The sequence below is a fragment of the Agelaius tricolor genome, unplaced genomic scaffold, assembly GCF_023055355.1.
Source record: "Agelaius tricolor isolate 1412-34295 unplaced genomic scaffold, bAgeTri1.0.p SCAF_6, whole genome shotgun sequence".
NCBI lineage: Eukaryota > Metazoa > Chordata > Aves > Passeriformes > Icteridae > Agelaius > Agelaius tricolor.
The window spans coordinates 9,867,997-9,892,188 of record NW_027269266.1 but is presented as its reverse complement, the minus strand read 5'-3'; the positions used below and the strand labels follow the sequence as shown (position 1 = coordinate 9,892,188).

At 42.3% G+C, this 24,192-nt stretch overlaps 1 protein-coding gene across 2 annotated transcripts; it reads left to right on the top strand.

Moving 5' to 3' along the window:
* The first annotated feature begins 1,436 nt into the window (after positions 1-1,436).
* Positions 1,437-10,552, top strand: KLF6 (KLF transcription factor 6). Of its 2 annotated transcripts, none has more exons than XM_071428647.1 (4): positions 1,437-1,959; positions 4,857-5,430; positions 7,157-7,280; positions 7,705-10,552. In XM_071428647.1, exons 1-4 carry the CDS (start codon positions 1,858-1,860, stop codon positions 7,754-7,756), a joined length of 852 nt encoding a protein of 283 aa, XP_071284748.1. In that variant the 5' UTR covers positions 1,437-1,857; the 3' UTR covers positions 7,757-10,552. The 2 variants fall into 2 exon arrangements, with proteins under 2 accessions (XP_071284748.1, XP_071284749.1); XM_071428648.1 differs by lacking the exon at positions 1,437-1,959 and adding an exon at positions 2,193-2,985.
* Positions 10,553-24,192: the final 13,640 nt, after the last annotated feature.

The window sequence follows — 24,192 nt, the reverse complement described above, 5'->3', positions numbered from 1 at the left end:
CACCTGCAGTCACCAGCTCACAGAAGACAGTAGGCAGAAGAAATACACATTAAACACTCCAGTTACCATTTGTAGGCAACCAGCAACAGATACAGAGAAAAGTGGGGAAATGGAAAGAATAAACCTGAGATTACGATGGGAACATCAGCAGAAAATTAAAAGTCCTTAAAAAAAAAAAAGCCAAAACCACATTAGGACTGTTTGTTCCATGTACTGGACACTCCTTTGGAAAGCTAATGACCACAGTTTCTTAAATTATATTAAGACACTCATATCATTGACAAGTCTAGTCTTAAAAAGGCTGACACCCCACAAATAACTATCTGTGCTGAGGTGGAATTGGGAGAGGCAGTGTCGGATGGTGGCCAGGAGCATCCGCTGTGTCATTCATCCATGCAAAGATCTCTCTCTGCGTGAAGCTCCAGGACCATCATCCAGGTCTGATTTCGGACTCAATTTCTGTCCAAGGTGTCGCTGAGGGGGACACCTCAGCTGTCCCTCGGAGGACAAAGGAAGGACAGAAACATCCAAACCCTCCTGCTCACTGGAAGGCACAACGCAGGGGCCTGCAGCGCCTGTGGGCGCTGCTTCAAAGCCTCAGGGGGAAGGTGCTGTGAGGGGGTCTCGGTTATGCCCATCAGACGGACAGCCCTGTGCAGAGCCGAGCGCGGGTCACGGTTACCCTCACACAGGTCCGAGGGGTCACGGTTATCCCTGGACAGACGGGACAGCCCTGCTCAGGCCCGGGGGGTCACGGTTACCCCCGGACAGACGGGGCACCCCTGCTCAGGCCCGGGGGGTCACGGTTATCCCTGGACAGACGGGGCACCCCTGCTCAGGCCCGGGGGGTCACGGTTACCCCCGGACAGACGGGGCACCCCTGCTCAGGCCCGGGGGGTCACGGTTACCCCCGGACAGACGGGACAGCCCTGCTCAGGCCCGAGAGGGTCACGGTTACCCCCGGACATACGGGACAGCCCTGCTCAGGCCCGAGAGGGTCACGGTTGCCCCCGGACAGACGGACACGACGGGACGCCCCTGCTCAGGCCCGGCAGAGCCCCGGCCCGGCTCCGCAGCGCCCCCCGCGGCCGCCGCCGGCAGCGCCGCTCCCCTCCCCCGCGCGGCCGCTCGGCGCGCACACACCGCCCCTTCGGAAAAAAAAAACTCCAGCCGCTGCTTCCCCGCTTTATATACCCTGCTAAAAATAGCCTGCCGCCGGGCCGGCCAATCAGGAGGGGGCGAATTTCGAATCGGGCCAATGGCGGGAGCCGTCACGGCCGGGCTCGGTCACGCCAGGAGGAGCCGCGATGTCTGCGGCGCGGCGATTGGGCGGCTCTGACGTCATCGGCACGCGGGTCGCGGGGCGCGCGGCGGGGATTGGGCGGCGGCGGCGGGCGGCGCGCCGGGATCACGCGGGGCGGGGGCGGGCGCGGGGGCGGGGCGGCGGCGCGGCCGGGCAGAGCTTTGAATAGGGAAGTTTTGCGGGGGGCTCCGCTCGCAGAGTCCGCGCCGTGTTTGCAAATATTGGGGCCGCTCCTGCGCCAGGTCCGCCGGCCGCGGGAGGGGGGACAGCCGCGCGCCCGCCCCGGGAGACGTCCTGCCCTGCTGTGCGATTAAACTTTGCATGAAACTTTGGGTCTTTTTTCCTCCCCGAGCTCCTCAAGGAATTAATATATATCTCTATATATACAATTTTATTTTTTTTTCTTTTTTTCATCTCTGGAGGAAGGGGGGGGGGGCTTGGAAACTGAGAGCAGAGGTTGACACCCCCCCGCATACACCCCGCAACCCCTGCACATAAAGGAGGCATCTGTATTTTTGGTAACCAGCACTGACTTTGTTGTTGCAACTTGAGACATGGATGTTCTCCCAATGTGCAGCATCTTCCAGGAACTCCAGATTGTGCACGACACGGGTTACTTCTCAGCCTTGCCGTCCCTGGAGGAATATTGGCAACAGGTAAACGAGGATGTCGATGTTGTTGTTGTTGTCGGGGATTTTTTTTTTTAAGCCGTATTAAAGGATAAGCGGATTTAAGAAAGAAAAAGAAAAAAAAAAGGCAAAAAAAAAAAAAAAAGAAGCCCAAGTGTCAGCGAGGAGTTTGGGGAGAATTGAGAATTCTGCACAAATGTGCAGAGATGTTTTGAAGCAGGTGTTTCGGCTTTGAGCATTCGGCTGTCTGGGGGGAACAGTCCCGAGGCGGATGAAGGAGCTGCGCATCCCCGTCTCTCGCTGTTTACCGCCGGCGCTGCCGGGGGCTGTCAGCGTCCGCGGCCGCTCCGCTCCGCAGCCGCGCCGAGCCGCCGCTCGCTCCACACCGAGTCCTGGCAAAAGTTTTGCGCTTGTACCCGGTCCAGACTCCACAGCTGGGTCTTGTCATCCGAGCTCCCTGCCTTGGCCAAGGGTTGCGTGCGCCCTGTGCTGTGGTTTATGTTTTTGATTTTTATTTTTTTTTTGCTGGTGTTTTTTTGGTTTTGCTTTGTTTAATTTTTTTTTCTGCAAATGTATACTATTATTGTTTTTGTTCCTGGCGAAGACGGGGTGAAGCCCTCCAGGAGTGTCGGTACACACCGTGTCCGTGTGTATGCATGTGTATGTTCATGTACAGAGCGCGGCTGTTCCCAGCGCAGGGAGCTTTGTCGAGCCCGTGAGTTGTCAGTCATATGACAGCGATCCCCTTGTGCTAATTGCCGTGGCCGGCAAGGGAGAAGAACGGAGCCTTCTTCCCTTTAATGGACATATTTTTTTGCCTTTTTTTTTTTTTCCTTCCCTTCCTCTTTTTACTGCGGTCCGAGCAGCGGGACGGCGGGGTCTGACAGCCCCGCGGGGCTCGGGGCAGCGGGGCCGGCGCTGCGCTCGCTGCCCGGCGGGGGCTGCTCAGCCCGGGCACCGGATCGGATACCTGCTGGCTTTGCACAAGGACGAAGGAGCCTTTCCCAGAAGGCTGAAATGCAAAGTGTTACAACCTTCACATGCCTACTAATTGTATGCAATGACTTTTTTTTTTTTTTTTTCCCCTCTCCCTCCCCCCCGCTCCCCTTTCAGAGCGGCAGCTCCATAGTACGTGATTGAAATGGAGCTAAGTAGTTTCCTTCAGGCATTCGGGCTCTTGGCGAAGCGCCAGCCCTCGTTCCCAGTAGCCTTCAGAGGCATTTAAACTCGGAGAGCTTCACTCTGCTCCCCATTACTAATCTACCTAATGAGGAATTTAAATTAGCCGGGAATATGAAAGTTTAACAAGATCTTAATAAATGCTTTTTTTTGCTTGTTTTCACGGAAAATCAAAGCACTATTGTGCTGTCCCTGTAGAAACCCTTCTTGTTTTTAAAAGCACTGCAACCCCGTTCCCTAATTATAGACAAATACATAAATACCGTGTGCAACAGTGGGTTTGGTTTTTGGGGGTTGTTCGTGGTTCTGATTTTTCTGTCCAATTTTTGCCCACACTCGGAGCCTGACCAGAGCATGTGACCCAGTTTACTGGAACAGTGCTGGGGGAGAAAGGAGGCTGCTCCCATGGCGGCTCTGCTCATGGGCAGATGGAAAGGGGCTGTGGGGGGAATGTGTGGCATTTGGGACCGGGTTTTGCTACCGGGCTTGGAAAAGATGATCTTGCTAAAATAAGTAGTGTTTGCTTTGGAAACTTGGTGTGTCCGTTTTCTCTGTAAAGCTTCCATATGGATCATTTCCTATAGTGGAAAGAATAATCCTGAAACATCAGCTTGTTGCCATAACAGTTCACGTTCCTTTTTTTTTTTTTTTTTTCTCTCCTTTTTTTCCCGTTCTCTGAAAGATGGCTAGAAAGTCAGCAGGGTGAAATGAAATTGAAACCCACAGTTTCACCCATTTAGGGTGGTTTTGTTTTTTGTTTTGTTTTCTGTCATGGAGTCAGGGGAATGTGGTTGGGGGGAAGTTGTCCATGTACTGTTACATGTACATTTGCAGAGTACTTTCTTGGCAGATGGTCATGGTTTTAAAAGGAAGTCTCCTTTGGCATTGCGTGAAAGAAAGAGATGACTCATACAGTTGCACTCTTGGCCAGTAGATAAAGTTCTTGTTCATTGTGGGACTCCCAGCAGGACCTCAGAGTAATTTCCCATTTTGCATCCTATAGAACAGAACATTTCTATTCTGGAACTTTTTTCCTCCCCTCTCCTCTGTTGTTGAAGTTCTCCGTGTTCCTCTGAACATGCATGGGAGCAGTTTGGCTTATGTGGTGTGCATGCCAGTGTGCTTGGAAATGACATTCTTTGAAAGTCGAGTGTGCTGTGTTCTCATGCACAGGAAATGGGAGGATGTCTGCTGCTCCATTGATGTCCCCAGAAGACAGGCCGGCAGCCTCACAGCCATGCTGAAATGTGGCTTTGTTTTCTGACACAGGGTTTGGGTTTTAGCTGGGTGTCAGAGCACATTGTGTTCAGTTGGGTCTTTTCAGCCTCGTGTTTGTGTGAGAGAGATACAAAACAACTTGAAATTAGTCAAGGTGCAAGAGCGAAGTGTAGTTTTGTGTTGTGGTTCTCTACGGTCCTTTTCAACATCAGCCTGCTGAAAACACAGGTTTTGTGATGAGAGTGATGATAATTTAACTGAGTCATTAGAATGCTATTTTGGAAACCAAAGCTGACTTGCACCTTCAGCTGTGTGTTTGAACTCTTGCCCAGGTCTTGAAAACTGATTTCTTTTCATCGTAACAGTCACCTAGTTACGGCTTGAGGAGCCTTTAATTTGTTTTGAACCCAGAAACCTCAAATCGAACATACTACATTCCTGCATGCCTTTTGAAGTGTAAAATAATTTGGTTTATTTTTAAGCAGGCCTGTAACTTTCCTCTGTTTTTTTCCTTCTCTTTCACCTAGACATGTCTGGAGCTGGAACGGTATCTTCAGAGTGAACCCTGTTATGTTTCTGCATCTGAAATCAAATTTGATAGCCAAGAGGATCTCTGGACCAAAATTATTCTGGCACGTGAGAAAAAGGAGGAATCTGAACTGAAGAATACATGTGTCCCAAAAGAGGACAATCTTGCTAGTCAGAACTTAGAGACCAACAGTTTGAATTCTGACGTGAGCAGCGAATCTTCAGACAGCTCTGAGGAGCTCTCGCCCACGACAAAGTTTACCTCTGACCCTATCAGCGATGTTTTAGCCAGTTCAGGAAACTTGAGTTCATCTGTCACTTCCACTCCCCCTTCCTCTCCTGAGCTCAGCAAGGAGCCTTCTTCCCAGATATGGAATTGTACGCCGGGTGAGTTGCATTCACCGGGGAAAATCCGTACCGGTACCACTGGAAAGACTGCAGAGAAAGGTACACCCTCGGCTGGTGACACCTCGCCCGATGGCAGAAGGCGTGTCCACAGGTGTCACTTTAACGGGTGCAGGAAAGTTTACACCAAAAGTTCACATCTGAAAGCACATCAGCGCACTCATACAGGTTAGTAACCCTTAATGCTTATTAAGACCTGGCATCTGCTGTAGGGAATACCCCGTGGTGGTGGTGGTGGTGTCACAGCATTACTCAATCACTGGGTGGTAGCCCAGGTTTGGAGAGATGATGTAATAGCAGCAGAGGCTTACCAGCATGGAAGACATCACTTCCTCATTCCCTTCATGAGCCAGGGCACTTGCTGGTGGATTAGGCTGCTGTCACAGCAAATAGGAGCCACTCGTCTAAGCAGGCAGGGGCTGGGAAGCTGCAGCAGCACGTGGTCTTCAGGAGCAAAGGTCCAGCCAAAATAGGTGCCAGGCCTTTCTTGACAATTATTTTTAAAGCAAAAGTGAGCTAGGACTTTTTTTGCTAAAAAAAGGCACATGTATCTAAAAATCAGTCAGATCACTAAACACTGTTAGAACTTGTTTTTATGCTTCAGTCCACATTGGGTCTATTTTATCAAACATACCAAGGCCTTGATTATATTAAGTATAGCTATATTTGTAGCTCATTTAACACTAATGCGTGCCATTGTTATCAGCAAAAAATCTTGGAAAGCCACAGTGTGTTGTTGTCCTTCTGACACATCTGCCCAATTGGACTTAAATGTATGATCCACTGTATAATTTGATCCCAAATTACTGAACAACAGCATTTTATTTTTATGAAGCCTGAACTAAAAATAACAATCCTGTGTGTTACTGGGAAAGAAAGTGAGGAAGATAGACACTTCAGGGCTTTTATAAATATTTTATGGTTGAAGTAGCCTGCTGATGTGCTTGTTTGAGCATTATTATTTGACATCTCTTTATGACAGCAGTTAGATATGTAGAGCTGTGCCTTGGCTCAGTAGGCATGGCTTAATGTGAGGAACTGGCATGGTGCTCTTGGTGTACCAATCCAAACACCTATATGGATGATTGGCTTTTTTATTTTTTCCCCCTAACATGTGGGAAAGAGAATTCAGGGAGAAGATTCTATTTTGACTCATGAGCTTAACATTTTGTGGCTTTTATGGGAAGTCTGAGCAAGCTTGGATGCTCCCATTGTCGTGCAGAAGTCAGATAAAACAGGATTATTTCAAAAGAAAAAAAATATTTCCTCTGAAACCGTGGTTGTTGAGCAGACATAAATAGCTGCCAGGCTCAGAAGTATTGCAGAACTGGTGTTCTGGTGCTGTCTGGTTGAGAACGTTCCTGTGAATGGAAGTGGTATTTCTTGAATGCTGAAATAGCAGTGTTCAAAGTGGTACGCAGGCTTTTCCAAGAATAAGTGGCTCAGCAAAAAGGAGGTTGCATGTTATGCAGATGAGTGAGTGACAGAGGACTTTGATGCAATACAGTAGCCTAATTGCATTTTGGAGCCTAGCTGTGCTGTCTTTAATCACCTTTGTGAGGTGAATGGTACCTGTTTGGGAGTAAGCCTGCCATTACGGATGAACAGGAATGGTAGAGGGCTGGATTCCTTTGTTTCCTGGGAGCCTGTTTAATCACTTTTTTTATTATTATTTTTTGTGAGAATGAAATTATTTGATGTGCTGTTGCAGCAAGACAAGTAGGAATCATGTGGATGAATTTTGTGAGCCTTCTTTGCTTGTGTGTTCTGAAGCATTCAGATAGGTTGAATAAAATTGTCTGTCTTTGGAGGAGTGAAGGAGGTTTACATAGAAAATGATAGCACCTGTCTTTGAATGAAGTCATGACTAACATGTAATCTGCTTTCTTTGTAGGGGAAAAGCCTTACAGATGTTCATGGGAAGGGTGTGAGTGGCGTTTTGCAAGAAGTGATGAATTAACCAGACACTTCAGAAAGCACACTGGTGCCAAGCCTTTTAAATGTAGTCACTGTGACAGGTATGTGGTTGAAATGTACCCTTTTAAATAGTTATTTTTAATGCTTGTTGGAAAGCCAGTCTATGCTACTTTTCATAGGAATTATTTGGGAACCCCACCATGTCTGGTAGTTTTAAGGAAGCATTGCCTATTTAGGCTGGAAAAACCCTTCCATTTTACTAATCGTTGGGAAGTGGTTTGTAGCCTGATCTTGCAGCTGAGTGTTGAGAAGTCCGCAGTGCTGCCACCCATCTGCAGAGCTCCTGGGTGCCCACAGCCACCTTGAGCACTCCCACGTGCCCCAGGAATGCCAAGTCCCTCCTCCAGCAGCTGTGCTTGGGAGCAGCAGAGCGAGGGGAGGCGCCTCAGCCCCGCGTGCGCGTCGCGCTGCGTGTCGCGTTCCGGCGGCCGCGGGCTAACGCGCAGCCTCGCTCTTGCCTTGCAGGTGTTTTTCCAGGTCTGACCACCTGGCCCTTCACATGAAGAGACACCTCTGAGTGGGTCAAGAGGTGAATCCTGCGGGCTAAGAGGCGTCAAGGTTGAAGAGCCTTGAGCGGAGGGATGCGTGTTCCAGCCAAAGCATGCCATTTTGCACCCTACCCAGTTGCCTCCAGGACCTCACTTCCTTGAAGGTCTTTTGAGGGCTAATAAGTCATGTAAGAACGGCATAGCAACCGCGGTGCGTGATGTTTGGGGTTTCCTGGACTCATACACTGGTATCTAACCTTCTGAGTGGCTCCTAAGCCTTTGCCGTGAGCATGTGCACTGAGAATGTTAATGATTGGGCGACTGTATGCGATGAGGATCTCTTGATGACTGTATGCTGAGGCACATTTTTTTTCTTGTGGTTGTTTTATAACTGTAAGAGAAAAAAAATAGTCTGAATGTCTTGTATGTGAGGAATATCTCGTGAGATGGGACGACCACCAATCATTTCCAAGGGGTGGGGGGAGGGGTGTCTGCACCTTTTTAGAGGGAAAACCTGAGAGGGGGAGAGGGGGGAATAAAAAGAGTCAGGATGCCAGAATGGAAATGGGGAACCTCCCTGTTCCTGTGTGAGAGGAGCTTTAGGTGTCTGGTGCAGCTATTAAACGTGCAATGTGTCAAGTAGCTTGTTTTACTTGCTACAGAGCTCATTTGTAATCCATTGTATAAGCTGTGTATTTACAAATGTAACACAACTATAACTTTTCATTATAATACAAAGGTTATTGCATGGTTCTGGGGAACTATATGCTTTTCCATTCTTTAATCAGGACTGCAGTTTTGATTCCAGTTAAGAGCAGCTAAAATACAATTGGTCTAATGTTACATAATGTATGGAACATGAATAATTTTTTTGTTGGGTGGATAAAACCACTATTGGTTAGAAACTGATTTTTCTCATGCAGCTAATTTTTCTCTTATTTATGCCTTGAGGACTAACTTCTGGTTTTCTAGCTGTTAATGCACTGTTGACCTTAATAATGGTGCCTTATGCAAGTGACCTTCTCTTGCAGGGGGTCTTATACAGGGGTATGGGTGATGCATGCTTTATTAAGGCTCTCTTTTCACCTGGCATTGTACTGTATCAAATGTATAATATGAGGGGAAAAAAAGGTTACTTCCAGGGTCCTCCTTCACAAAGACAAATATAGAGAAAAGTCATTCATGTCAGTACAGTATTTGTTTAACTTAGACAATTTGACTGTGTTACAGTATAATGCATATGCCAATTGAATACCTGACCAGTTCTGCCACCTTGAGACTTTTTTTATATTGACCTTGCACAACAACTGTGTATATACACACCCCAACTGTACTTAATATGTCAAGTTTTCATACATATTAAAGATACAGAAGTATTAAAAGATGTATTTGCTTAAAAGGCACAAGTTTCACATCTATATATCTAGCTATCTGTTGGTCATACAGAAAGAAACTATATTACTTTTTTTTTAAAAGTGGGCAGAAAAATAATTGTGTATGTATATTTGTGTGTACAGTCTGTGTATGTGTGTATATATATAGATAATATATAAATATTTTTTTTAAAAGGAAAAGAATTAGAACACATAGCTAGAAAATGCCACAGCCCATCAAAATATTCCCTCTTCCCCCTTCCTCCCTGCAATATGGTCATTAAGGAGACAAAGAAATGAAAGATACAGTTAATTAAAATCTAGCATTTTTAGAGGCTTTACCTTTAGCTTAATGATATGCTAAAGGCTTTGTTGGCATTCAGTCCTTCTCAGACTGCTGACTGTGTTTTGTAGTTATTAGGTTGTCTGGAATAGCGTATCTGTGGCCATTTAAGAATGATATGAACCGAATTTTGGCATGCTAAAAGAATATTAGCTGTGTGCAGAAGAAGTACACTCGGGTTTTGGCCTTCCAGCTTACTGGAGGACCTGTGAGTGAGCTAGTCGTTGTGGTGGTTAAGCTCTAATTTTACATAGTTCAGCTAAAATAAAGACTGTTTTTCCCTAGAGTAGGAATAGTCTGTCCAAAACCAGTTTTGTTTTGTTTTTTTTTTTAAACCAGCTCACTACAGTTGATGCAATGAAACATGTGACCTGTTTCTTTTACTATTAATTATCAGTCTTGCTTACTCTGCTAATATTTTGGTATATCTTCCTGGAAATGTATGTAGATAAGTGGTTTAAAAAAAGTATATGCAAGTGATCTGGTTCTATGGAACACACAGGCTTAAATCATTCTCATTTCATTTTTAATTTAAATTGCCTGAAAATGCACTTTTTTTTTCTTCCCCCAAACAGAAAAAATTTCCAGAAAATGAATTTCTATTTACGATTGGGTTTTATTGTATTTTTAACTCCTTGTTTGCATTGTCCTTGGCTTAGCCGTAATTATTATAAACAAGAAATCAAAAAGAAAATTAAAAACAAACAAACCAACCCCAAACAAAAAAAAAACTTGCACTGGCTTGTCTCAATTGTGAAATACCATCAGACTTGTGTGGATGGGGTGGGGCTGTGTGCCATATGTCAAATGCCTGTAATTTTCTTAATAAGCAAGTACATTTTGTTCAGGTGATAACTGAGCCTCAATCAAGCTGAAAAATAAAAAAAATAAAACATTTTTGCTTGAAATTTAAGAAGAAAAAGTTTCTATTAGTGAAATTTCTTTTTTTGTTTTTGAAGCACCCTGTTATCTAAAGAATCTCTTTGTAAGATTTTTGTAAAAATTTTGTTTTACAAGATTTTATTTGAAATTGTTTTTTGCAAGATTGTTATATTTCTGTATGAATGTATTTTTTATTGGAATAACATAAAAAGAAATTCTTATCAGCATCACGTGTCTGTTTTCATCTTTCTTCTCTCCAAGTCCTACACACCAAACAATGTCAAGTACTGTGTTGCTGTTTTGTCTTGAGTCACACCTGGTCACGGGTGCAAACACCTTTGGGTCAGGTCACTTTGTGGAAGACAAGCCCTGCTGGGAAAATAATGTTGGCAGTAGAAACTAGGAGTTCCTCCATCTCTGAAAAGCTGCTCTTGACTCGTGGTTTGCCTCAGCGGAATAAATAGTTAATGTGATTGTTGCTGCAAGGCTGCACCTTCATTTCAAATCGCTTGTTCTGGAGAGGTGAATGCACAGGGGACGAGTTTGGCATGTGGGAAAGGAGGTTCAGTGGGCATTCAAAGGGAAGGACAAAGCCACAGAGGTGGTGGCTGGGCTGGAGGCACCTGCCCTTGGCAGCTGCTGCTGAGTGTGAGCCTTGGAGCTGCCTGGTCCGTGGGGAAAGCAAGCCCAAAACCTTGAGGTGCAGCTGTGGGAAGGAGAGCTTGGAAGGGACTGCCTGAGCTCTGCCTGCTCCAGACACGCATCTGAGGCTGCTGTGGGGCTGACCTGACCCACATGCTGGTGGTGACCTTCAACCTGTCAAACACAAACCTCTCTGAACCACATTCTTTCAGAGCAATGGCTCTTCAAAGCATGCCTGGCATGCGCCCTGGCTCGAGACCCATGCAGAGCTTGTTTGATGTCACCTCGTGGCTCCCGCTTCACTCATGCTGGTGTTAGAAGTCCCTCAAGCACTGAGTAAAAACAGTGGCAAAATGGCAAACTTGTATGCTGAGAAACTGTCTTTGAGCATGTGAATTTGGTTTGTGTTAACATATAATGGATTTAGGTGATTTAGAAATGGTCTAAAATGATGCAAAAGAGCTGAAACAATCAATAGAGATTGAGGCAGAAGCAATGTGGAAAAGGGACCCTGCCACCTTCTCTAGTTAGCCCTGCAGTGGGCTGGTAAATGGACATAATGCCTGCATTAGGCATGGCAGAAATGGCAATTTAGGCAAGTTAGTGGTCTGCAATGGGAGGGGTACATTAAGTTTTACCACTGGTATATCTCATGCAATGGAACACAGATGCCTTCTGGGAAACTTAGTTAAAGTTTCAATAGAAACAGAAAAGGCTACTGAGGCTTAGGGATTGAGATATTTTGCCTCCTCATGAAGAAATGGAAATATTTTTAAAGAACTGAGCTTGACCTCAGAGATTCTCCACCCAAAATGTTCAATGGGTGTGTAATATAGAACAAGGATTGGCAAATTTTTTCCTGTTTATTTGGTGTGTGTCATCTTGGGCTGTGTCATACTCTACCTTAAAAAAAAAAAGAAAAAGCCTGAAAACTCCTTTATTGAGGATGTTATTGTGATCCCACTATTTTTCTTTTTTTAGTTCTCAGAGATACTGTACTGAAAAAACAGCAGTGTGTGCAGAAAAAAAGAGACTACTGACAGCTATTGGGCAAGAAGGAAACTACAAAGCAGAAAGCAATAGTGCATTTCAACATACACATCTTCTGCAGGTTTGCTTAATTCTGGATTTTGAAATGCAGAGCAGAGGGGAAGAGACATGAATTTGAGGGTGAAGAAGTCAGGTTGCTGAGGTATGGAGATAGATTAGTAGCCTCTGCAAGTTCCAACAACTTCAGCTGAGGTTAGAAAGGTGAAGAGGAGGACAGAGCCTGCGAGCCAACATGTTTGCACAGAGGTTAGATATGGCATGTTTGTGCAACCATCAACCAGGTGAAACAGTTAAAATCCCAAAACAACCCATTTGGATGTTTGTTTTGGGGGGTTTTTTATCCTCTTGGGTGTGAAAAATCCAGGCACACAAGTGGTCAGTGCAAGTAGGGTGTATCACAGTTTACCAGCTTATTTGAACAACTGTGTAATATAAATACAGCATGACTTTGAAGTTCACAATACACAATTGATTGCTGTTTTATTAAATTGGATGTCCATATTGTTTAGAAGTTACTGACTGTCTCCCCTCCAAACCATATTGCAATTTGAAATAAACTGAATCTGGAATTGTTGGGCCTGTTAAGTCATGTTGAAAACAAGCTGTATTTTATTCTTTCCTCTTTAGTTGTTCATGGTATCTCTGCCTTTGTGTCCAACTTTTGCCTCTTCCATTCTTCTCAACTACTTGGGCATTTGTTCTTTATTCTCTTTAATTGCTCTGAAAGCTCTGAGGAATAGAAACAACCTCTGTAAATCACACAAATAGCAGCAGCAAAACTAGAAACAAGGAGAAGGAAGAACACTATGGCAATTGTTTCAAAAAGTAGCTGAGTGTTCTTTATGCAGCACCAAAAGAGTACGTGACCTCACGTATTTACACAACAGGGAGAGACAGCATTTGATAAGAGGAAAGCCTCATTGTCCATCCATTGGAGATTTCCTCAGCCTTGTCTGGAGAGTGGGGTTCAGGTAGACTGAAACAATGAGGGAGCTCTAACTGCACGAGATTCTGTGGGGGGATGCAGGTGGAAAAGGTTTCCCATCACTTTTTAAAGAATGAAAAGCCTGCTATTTCCTCCTTGTTCCTCCATTTCTTCAGAAATTCATTGGAGAAAAAATGGCTTAGATAGCAAATATGTGCACTATTTCTTCCTCAAGCTTTTGCAGATTTGTTCCCTCTGGTAGCACTGGTTTATAAACTGAGCAAAAATACCAGTACTCCAGTTCCTTATTCCTAGTGACAAGAGGTTACCAAGCAGCTCATACTTCCATAGAAGTCTGCCTCATCAACTGGGATTGTGTAGCCAAGAGGCATTAACAGGTACTTCTGAAATAAAGCCTCTGACATGGCAAGAAGCTCTGCTGAGATTATACAGTCCAAGGCAATGGTATCTTTATATTTTTTCCCTTCAGCTCCTTTACCTCTACACTTGCTGTTTCATCCTTTATTCATGGTCCTTGGATATGTGGCATTTATTTTTGATCAAACCTGTAGCAATACTGTCTCATAACCATTTGAGCTCTTACATTTAAGGGAGAATGAGCAGACAGAGTATTGCTTTTGCACACAGGTCTACAGAGGTTTAATCAGTCTAGGATTCATTGGAGCTACCCTGGGAAATAAGGGTTTGCAGGTTCATGCATTAATATTGCGAGGCATTGGTCAAAAGCTCATTTAAGTCAAGGAGAAATTCCTCACTGAATTCAACTTGCTCCAGACAGTCATTTTTTCATAGAGCTGAACCCGAGGAAAAAGTACATTTGAAATCCATTCAGAACCAAATTTTCATTCAGTGACATTTATGACTATATTTTGTCCATTTCCTGTTGAGCATTTGATAGCTGGAGTTCACAAGTACAAGCATTGCAAAGATGACTTTTTTAAAAATAGAAGTGTGATTTTTTTTCCTCCTGAAATTTATTTTTGATTGCAGACTGATGATAAACCCTGTAATATGTTTTGCAGTTTCACTTACACAACAGCTATATAATGATTTTGTAAGTTATAGCAGTGACTATTTTGAACTGCAGTGGTTTCAATCAGTATACTTCATGAAGTATTAGCTGAGAAATTATTAACTGGAGAAATTAACTGAATTTGCAGGATATCACAGCAACAAAGGTAGTCTTAGGGCTTTAAAAAAAATTGCTGCATCAGATACAAGCCAGCACATTTTGTTAAAATGGAGAGAAACTATCCAGAATTTGCAGTTGAGGCTAAAGATCGGTCATGTTCTTGAAGTATAGGTTTATAATTTGTCACAGGAAAATAACTCCATAAAGCAAAACCACTAAGGTGTTTTAAGATGATCTATTATGTGGAGGTGTCTAGTACAGCCATTTTGGATTGGTTCATGATAGGAAACAGATGGTATATATGTTTATGTTTAACATTTAAGGAGGTATAGAAAGCAATTGGGAGGTGATGTATTTTGTTAATGGGCAAGTAAAGCCTCATATGTACAGTTAAAATAGAATGTAAAAAACAAGAAACATTTTTTCAGCACAAATGAGGCAATGCAACAACAGCTTAAGTAGATTTATTTGACTTGTTTCACTTTAAATAATTTTAATGAGAAATTCTCTAAATGTTTTTGAGCGGAGATAGAAAGTAATCTGGTAACCACATGTCTCGATGTATGCCAAGCTGTTCTTTAACAGCACTTTCTCTCAATACAATATAAATTTAGCTGGAATTAGCGTTGCTGAATATTAGTCCCTCAGTGCCTCACTTGCTAAACCTCCATATTCTTTTTATTGCCTCTGTGCATTTCAGAAGTAGAGTGTGTGGTCATTCAGGACAAAGGGAAATTATCTAATGGGGCTGGGGAAGGCAATGTATTGGTGAATTCTGTAGCAAACCGCTCACTAATAATTCAGGAAGGTTGCAGATCTACACTGAATACAGTAATATATTTTTCTTGTAATGTGCTGCCTTTTGGATTTGATACTGAATATATCAAAAATCTAGTTATGCATGCAAAGCTGTATTTTTCTGAGTTTTATGTACTTCACCTTACACATGCAGTAGTATGTTTTTTCATTTATAAGATTTATCTTTGAGCATGCACCAATATGACTAATGCTCATTTCCAAGCTCTGCTAGGCAAGTTACTCAGTCTTCTGGGGTTTACTTATTTGCTTTTGCTAAGTATGAAGAGGACATTGAGGGCAACTGGATTTTAGTAGATCCTCACAGTAATTAATTATTCATCAGCAGTAGAAATATTAGCAGCAGCAGTCAGACATGCAGAGGAGGCTGAGATCTTGCTGTTGTGAACCTACAGGGAGAGAGGCTCTTCCATCCAGGTTCTGCCTAATTAGGCCACAACACATTTGGAATTATCCACATCCAAAGAGAGAGAAAGTAGTTTTACAATCTGTTCTGGTGATTTCAGCATTTTTCCTTTTTCTGGTCAGACAGACAACCCTGGTGATATTATAATATCCATATTATAATTCCATTCAATCCCCCTGTCTGTCATAGATGGATTAATTCTGGATTCATTCTCACCAGGACGGGAACTCCCCATGCAGAACATGGGGTTTCAATGCATTTTAGTGGGCATTTTTAGGTGGGACCTTGTAATGTGCAGGTCTGTCTCACATAATTGGGTTATTTCTTATTCCATGATTTTTTTTCTACTTCTAACCAGTTCCTTCTGGCAATAACTTTGGTATGTTCTACCAATGATTTTTCTACAAATGATTTGGATCTACTGATATTCCTTCTTAATTTGAAAAAAAAAAAAATTGTTCAGAATCAGTCATTTATCCCATAGATAGAAAAGAGTAAATAAGAGACGTAATAATGTTATAGTATTAATGGGATTTGAGCCTTGCTAGGAAATAGATGCATTATTCATAAGGATTGATGGTCTTTAGTGTCCCAACAGCCCCTTGTGGGGCTTTGGAGGTATTAGACTGGTCACTGGAGAGAAGGTTGCTCTAATGCTCAATAAGCTAGACTAAAAATATCGCTAGAATTATAAAGCAAAAAAACTAATCAAATCCTAAATATAAACGCGACGATACAAATCCATCCCCTAGTTATCTCCAGAAACCACCCTGCCTCAAAGGCTTGTCAGTGACTTGTCCCCTGTTATCTTTGATCAGGCAGAAGAGCGAGGCACCGAACGCCACGGTGGGTCTGTCTAACGAGGCGCCGCAGGTGAAGCCCACAGCCGGTGCTTCGCGCTATCCCCGTGCCCCGGCCCCGCCAGCCAGGGAAAGGGCAGCCAGCACACAAAGGGATGCAGTGTTTGCACAGTGCCTCTCAAGTCCTCTGCAGCTTCTCCTAATTTCCATCCCCAAAGTCCAGACCGCAGATGCTTCACCAGGCAGAACCAGCCTGGATGACTGTAGGTAAAAATTATGTGGTAACACGCAACAAAGAAGCTGACTAAAGGAGAATTCTGCAATAAGGTTTCCAGCACTTACACAGATGGGATCTACCCAGACTCTGGTCTCTGTGCTCCGTGACAGGACATTATTTATCTTAATTATAATGGATAACTTTAAAACAAAGGGAAAAAAAAAAGAAAAAAAGAGTGTGCATTCTCTCATGTATTCAAGCAGATTAAGCATTACAGTTGGAATATTTGTCAGAGAAGCAAAAACTGCTATCCGCCAAACAAATACAGCCATGTAATTCAATATTAACAAATATCTTTTTCATTAGACATTAAGTATCTTGGAATAATGATGAGGTCAGACTCATGTGTTTGGCCAGGAGAGAGAAGAACATTCATAAAAGAAGAGCTGTGGGATACAGCTGCTTTTGGCAAAAGGGCAGCACCCAAAGTCTGCTCAAGTAGCTCAATGTAAAGTAGATTTAAGCCTCAATTCTTGTATGAGGTCTGTGCATACACCCTTCTGACCCTCACCTGCTGTCCCCTGAGACACCCCAAACCATACAGGCCTGCTTTGGAGCACCCCAAAGGACAGGGGCCATCTCTGATAAGGGATGTGACATCCCAGAAGGAAGATGTCCTCAGCCAAAATCTGGGGTGCACCAGGACCCTGAAGGTGATAAACTGGAGTGAGGAGAGTGGGTCAAGCTTCAGGAAGAATGTAGATCTTTGTGGTACTGGTGCTTGAAAGCACAAATTAGAGCATGGGTGCTGAGACAAAACCTTCAGCCTTCATCCAGCAGCACTTGGCTTTTGTCAGTGTTTGGTAAGAGGTACTCAGCTTTATGCCTGCCTCGATACCCCTTACCAGAAAAGGAAGCAAAATCCCCATACACTTTGCTATGTCCTTTAGACAGACCCATGACATGTAAGTTTGAGCTTACTCTTTAAGTTTAAAATTAAGTTCCTAATATGAAGTCATTAACAAAGAAAAAATAATGACAGAAAAAATAATTACATTATTAGGACCCCAAGAATTTAATATTTTTTATTAAAATGTATATACCTATGCACACACATGCATAAATAGAAACAGATTTTCTTGTCTAGGATTTTTATTTTCTATATAATATCACATTCCAATAGAACAGTGTCCTTAAAAAGTTATCTGTGGGACTGATAATAGTATTTCAGACTTAACCTTAGATGTAAGGTGAAACCAGCTGAAAACACTAAACAAAATCAAACAGTCTGGGCTAATGAAACAGATAAAAAAAAAACCCAAACAAAAAACAACAGCAAAAACCATTAAAGACAAAAAAGAAAGCAAATTTCAAGGTGGTTTATTTTTGTTTTCTTTTTTTATCTAACACTTTGTGGCAATATGAGTAAGTAAATATGTAAACATTTAAGTTGTTGACAGTTATTTTCAATGAATCATAGATCCATGTTTCCACAAGTTAGGGACAAGGTCTTTGAAAAATATAAATTACTAAGTGAAATGTTGCCTTAAATGCTTTTTTGTGATTTTGTTTGGTTTTTATAAATTTAAATTCTGTATTTTGGATCCAGCAGAATGCATTCAGAATACATTTGGATGATATTTTTTACAATAGAAGTTAGAAACTTCTGTTTTAAAAATGAAAGTTTTGAAACTAAAAAATAAAAAAGCAAGTTACTCAAGGTCATACAATGAAATGGTGTGAATTGCTCATGCTGAGTCAAGTGTGTGCAAATGAAATCATTTGCTAGAGTAGATTGGTAGTTTCCTTGATTTCATGGGCCAGAAGGGATGAGCCATGCCTTTCAGGCTGACAATGTCTGGGGAAAAAAGATGTTAAAGCAAAACCACCCCCAAAATCTGGCAACATGGTCCTTCTTCACCTGAAGTCCAGAGAAGCAGCTGAGTCTTAGAAGTGGCTCAGAAGTGCCATTAGATATTCCTCTGTGGGAAGTCCATGTGAGCCTTGCTCTGTACTGATTCTTTTTTCCTTTGTGCGGTTCAACCTCACATTTTTATCTCATTATTCTTAGCAGTGGTAAGTAACTATGACAGGAAGACAGAGTGGAAAATTAAGGCTTGTTAAGACTATTATACACCAAAAGGATCATGTCACAAACGAGATTTCAGTCTGCCCAGTTTGGGATATAATTAAGTTATCATGTTCAAGGTGGATGGGTTTGAGACAATAAAAGGGCAGTGGAGGTTGTTCAGTTTCAAAGAGGTGAATCTTTTTATGCTGAGGAGTTATGTGGATGTGATTTTTGGAGCAGTAAGGGCCACCAGCTCTCTCCCAGCTGTTGAACAGGGTCTTCTGCTGCTGGAAAGGGAGAGCAGCTCCAGGGATACCATCATCCTTCAGGATGATCTCCCTGCTAAGGAAATGCTATTTGATCGTGTCTCATTTCCGTGGGTATATCACCAGTGTGCATTCTCCTCTGGCTCTGCTCTATAGGAACCTCTCAAGAATAAGAAAAATAAACTTAGCACTTTTTGGAAGAGTGACATGAGATGAAAATTTCATTGTCATGGAATTCACTTCTGAGGAAAGTATATTTAAGGTGGTGAATAATAAGCATATGCCAGTACTATGGACCCAGCAAGGAAGTGTCAACAAAACTGCAACAGGAAAACAGTTGCAGTTTTGTTGGCTTTTCTTGGTTTTGAGAGAATACAATGAGTCTAATGGTGCTGCTTTCTCATTTTTTTCCTATATTATCATCATGGAAGGCTGGGCAGGACTTAGCTGAATCACTGCTCAGAAGTCAGTCCAAAATGTGAGTGAGTCAAGCAGAGTATGGGCTACAGACTGACATGTGTGTTTCTTGTCAGTAGGGTTTGTCGTGCAGTTCTTGAGGGCATAATGGATGAGGGCTTTTCTGCCTGCAAGTAGCCACAATAATTATATGAATCATTCAGGGAAATTATATTGAAAGATATCATATCATAAAGCTGCAGAGTTTTCCACTGAAAACAGCAGCTTAGAAGAGCTTCAGAAGCGTGTTAACAAAGATGGTGCCTTGCTGGGATATCTATTGTTACACTCACACAAAGAGATCAAGCTGGCATGGGGGAGGGAGTGTTGGAGGAAGGAAAGAAAGAGAAGACAGATCATAAAGAGTGACAAATAATACTTTTAAACATTATACTCTTCATTTCCGAATTCAAGATTTAAATGCAAAGTATAAGTTTGGGGTTTTTTCCCCCTACTTATCTTTCTTCCTCCCTCCTCTTTCTTAACTCCTCAGAAAGAGTAGGACAAATCTGTCCTCAGGGTTTTCCCCTGTTATCTTTCACCTTTTTCAGTCTGCCACTTCTTCAAAAGGAAATGCTGTCTAGTTGTGATTTCAAGCTGTGCAACTAGTGAAATATTAGCCAAGACCTAAGTTCTTACTCTGGCAAAATAATTTTGCTTTCAATAAAATCTTGGAGCGAGGGAGTGGGAGGGGGGGTGGTGGTGGAGGAGCAGAGGGGAGCTGACAGGACACAGATACAACCAGCAATAACAATCAATTAACACAAATAATAAAAACATCAAACAGCCCCACTGTCTACATAGGAAAGTTCTTCCTCACCTCCCCTTTACCATGTAGGAGTATTATGGAAATGGGGGGGTCCTGTGGGATATGTAGGCAGAAGCACAGAAGTGTGGAAGGCAGCTCCATCCTCATCCTCAGGACAGGGGAGAATGGGACACTGGTGTCCCTGAAAACAACATTTATTGGTGGTCAGACTCCTGCAGGGGAGCAGTGGGCAGGAGAACAAGCCCTGGGCACAGGGCTGTGCTGCTGCAGCTGGGCAGGCTCACAGGCTGTCCCTTGGCAGCAGGGCTGCCTCCAGGAACCCTCAGCCCTGCTCCCCCTTCTCTTTGCCTGCATTTGCCCTCACACCATCTGCAGGGGATGTTTGCCACCCTGGCAAATGTACATGTGCCATTCCACATGAAATACATGATGTATTTCATCATCTGCATCACCATTGCTCCAGTGTTTCCACAGTGATCTTGGCACTCCCAGCTTCTTTACTGGGGATTCCTAATGACAGACTACAATAAGAAGGAATTGCACAAAAGTTGTATATTTGTCTTTAAGGCTTGAAAACAAAGAATATCAAACAGTCAGAGCTGCTTAGGAAGGAGGGAATTAAATTAGCCTACCTGTGCCCCACTGTGCTGAATCTGGTCCAGTTTTCTAGAAATGTTGATTCAGCAAAAGCAGGTGGCAAGGAATCTAACAGGAACAGCAGGAGCATCTAGATTTCAAAGTTTTCTCTTGTCACAAACAGTTTCCTTCAACTTACTAGGTTTGAAGTTGTTTGTACATACATTAAAGAATCCTTCTTCCCCCCTGCTCTTTTTGCAGAACAGGAAACCATGGTTCTTCTTAAAGCAGATATTTTGGGGAAAGAACTTTGTATAAAAATCTTGGTTTTTCATAAAAATCAGAAGCAGCATGTTTCCATTAAAAAAAAAAAGTCAAACTTATGTTTGATTTTTTTTAATGAAGGATTTCCTAACTATTTTGACTAAAAATATATTTTTTGTTTGTTTGCCTGTAAATGCAGAAAAGAATTAAAATCCCTGCTTTTAGAATACTTTCAATGGCAATAACTCACATTAAACTGAAGTGACCCAGATTTCTTTTTTGCATTGTTATGAGAAATAGCTGCATACAGAAACTTACATTTCTGGCAAGCAAAAATATTTTGTCATTCACAGCTCCTAGACCATTTGGCTAAAGCAGAGAAAGACATATCTGTTCTAAAATGAAGTTACAACTTCAATTTTAAATCTAACCATGATATAACCTATGTGAAGAATATGTCAGATGAGCATAAAACCAACTGTCTAAGGACATTAGCTCCTTAGAAATATCATGGACTCTTTCCTCTGATGTCAATTTAAATTTGGGGATGTCTGCATCAAAGTCAGTGGAGTCAGAACTGTGTAAAACTGACATGATAGCAGGATGTGCTCCTGCCTGTCTGTGTAACATCCACCATCTTCATCAATTCAAAGACTGAACTTGGGCCACACATAAAATAAACAGACATATTGTTTTCTGGGGAAGGCATAGCTGCCAAAGAATTGCTCTTGAAAAACATCTGTGGGCTTAGTTTTGATCTTAGTGTTAGTCCATCCAGATCCTCTGCACTGTATCATCACCACAGCAGTTTCAGAGCACATCTCACACACACAGAGACTGAGCTGTGTGCAAACACAAATTTGGGCTGTCTTTGAGGAGCAGGAGGTGCACACCTCAGAGCTCTGTGCTCACACCACCAGCCCTGCAGACTTAGGCTCACCCCCAGTGCCAGGCACCCTCCTGGGCAGTTCTTGGCAGAACTGGCCGCAGGGCATCATCCTCACCAGCTGAGGAAGGCAGCTGTGGTCTCTGCTTTGGGATTCTGCAGGGAGGTCCCAAGTCCTCCATATGTATATGGTCCAGGTAATATAGGATGTAATAATGTTCATAAACCGGGGTCTGGTTTCAACCAGTCACCTAAAACTACAACACACCACTTTGCAGATGTTCAGGTCCTTCCTTGTACTCACTCCTAACACATTTTCTTCAAAAATTGGACTCTTCAGTAGTTAATGCTATAAGGCCTATCTATCTGCCTGAATGTATATACTGAGCATTTTAAGCTCAGTAGCTCACCGTCATTGACTTTTACAAGAAAAGTAGATTTGAAATAAAAAGAAACATTAATATTGACTTAAACACCACAGAAAAACATTTGCTATTTGAGAATTCAGGTGGCTACTTTAGCCACCTCATATTAAATGAGTCACTATGTAGTACCTCAGTAGTTTCATAATATTTTATTTTTATTGGTGGGTCAAATGAGTCAGCTGACTATAGGTAGGATTTAAGACAATGGGTAATTAATGTATGGGTGAGTAAAAATACATACTGCATACCTTTCTGTCTCCACATGTTATTTTTTCCTTAATCTGATACCAGATTCATTTGATAAAAAATGACTCAGCTTTTGCTGATTTGGCCCTGCCACTGACAAACTCACCCTTAGGAAATTTCATTTTCTCCTCCCAGAAGTGTGCTTGCAATATACTGTCAATTTTAAAGGTTGAAATTTTCAACCTTTAAAGAGTAAAAGAATATGTTTTTAAATTCTTTTATAACTATTGTAAAAGAATATGTTTTTATTTACTTTGATAAGAATGTGAAAACAGGTAAATATCATCAGTAAAATTTCTCCATAATGCATGAAGAATCAGCTTTAAATTCTCATGCTTTTTCAGCCTTTGAGTGAAATTACTGCTTATTGTCCATTTCCACCAAAAGATGGAACAGCTAGGAAAGGAAAATCATTTTAAAAATCACATTTTGTTTGCCTTGTTTAAATCAGCACATCTCCAAACATGACAGTAACTACCTGCTGAAGATCTAATTCTCATTAAAAAAAACAAACAACAAGCAAAAATTAACACCTAACCAGACTTTATATATTTTATAGGTCAATTTATTTTATAGGTTAATTTTTTTTATAGGTTAATTTATTTTACAGACTTAATTCACACAATATTTGCAAGGCCTTTGGCCCTGCTTCAATTCATAGTATTATCCTACAACATTGTCTGATTCTGTGATACTGGACAGTCCCTTCCAGACTGGAGTTCTATTTTCAGCTAATATGAGCCAGGGTAACTCAGTAGATGCATCAATTTATGCTGCATTTGAATGTCAGTCTGTAGTCTGTTTGGAGTTATTGTTAAAATGAAGTGGAAGGAGGAAAAATGATGAAGTCTAAAAAGATTTGGAACATTTTTTCAGGTGGCCTTCTCCCTAGTGAAATCAGAGCTCTATCCATAATTTATGGGCAGAAGAAGACACCTAAAAATAGGGTTCAAAGAAGCCAGTGCTTTGTGTGAAGTATTAAACAGTAGGAAATGACAAAGAAATGTTCAGACTTCTGCTCTGCCATCAAAGGTTGTTAAACGAACACAGGGTTAGAGGAAAACACCTTTTCCCATTTTGGATTTGCAGCTACAAATGACTCTTGGAATTAGTTTCATCTGTCAACTTCATCTTTTCTTGCAAAGAGCAGAAATGATGCTCTCTTTTTGTATGTGTGAGATCCATGTTCATATATCTCTGAAATCCACTTTGGGGCAAGAAATTGCACCAATGTTTTCCACAGCTCAGAAAAACCATCACTCTCCTTGAAGAATTCTGGAATGGTGCAGAAATCCAGTATTCAACTAGAATTGCTCCATTTAATATAAATTAAGAAAATTCTAATTGAAAGAGAGATTGGAATTTTATCTCACTAGTCTGCTGAGTTATTTTCTCCATGCTTGTTTAACCCCAAAATCTCTATATCTGAAATCAGAAAAATATTAGATTTGAATTTAAGCCTCCCCTATCTTAAAAGTGTCCTTTAACCACCAGGCTGCTGAAATTAGGGAGGGATACTCATGAGATATTTTAGTTTTGTTTTAGAGTCCACATTCAGATTAGCATGTTAGCAGGGTCAGGAACTCAGGTGCATTTAATGGTTTGGTTTTGTCAGGATGTCAGGCTGGGAACTTCTGTGTAAGAGGTGCAGATCAATTTACAGACCATGCAGAAGTAGCCTAAACCATCTGAAGCCAGTGGTAATCCTTCCAAAAACTCCAGGAAGCTCTGTACATGGCTACCTACATGTCTGTCATTCTGGGATGAGGTGTGCTGCTGGTTTCTTCACTGTGACCACAAAACCCCACGTGCACTTATAACAGTAAAGAACCAGTAGCTTCTGCCTATGCATTTATATTTTTGTTAATTTAATTTTGTTACTGCAGGGGTTGATTGCTG

Bases quoted from the DNA above. Each gene is read 5' to 3' on its own strand.
- KLF6 (XM_071428647.1), top strand. From the start codon at position 1,858: ATGGATGTTCTCCCAATGTGCAGCATCTTCCAGGAACTCCAGATTGTG. The intron at 1,960-4,856 runs GTAAACGAGGAT...TCTTTCACCTAG, and splicing joins TGGAGGAATATTGGCAACAG to ACATGTCTGGAGCTGGAACG. The intron at 5,431-7,156 runs GTTAGTAACCCT...CTTTCTTTGTAG, and splicing joins ACATCAGCGCACTCATACAG to GGGAAAAGCCTTACAGATGT.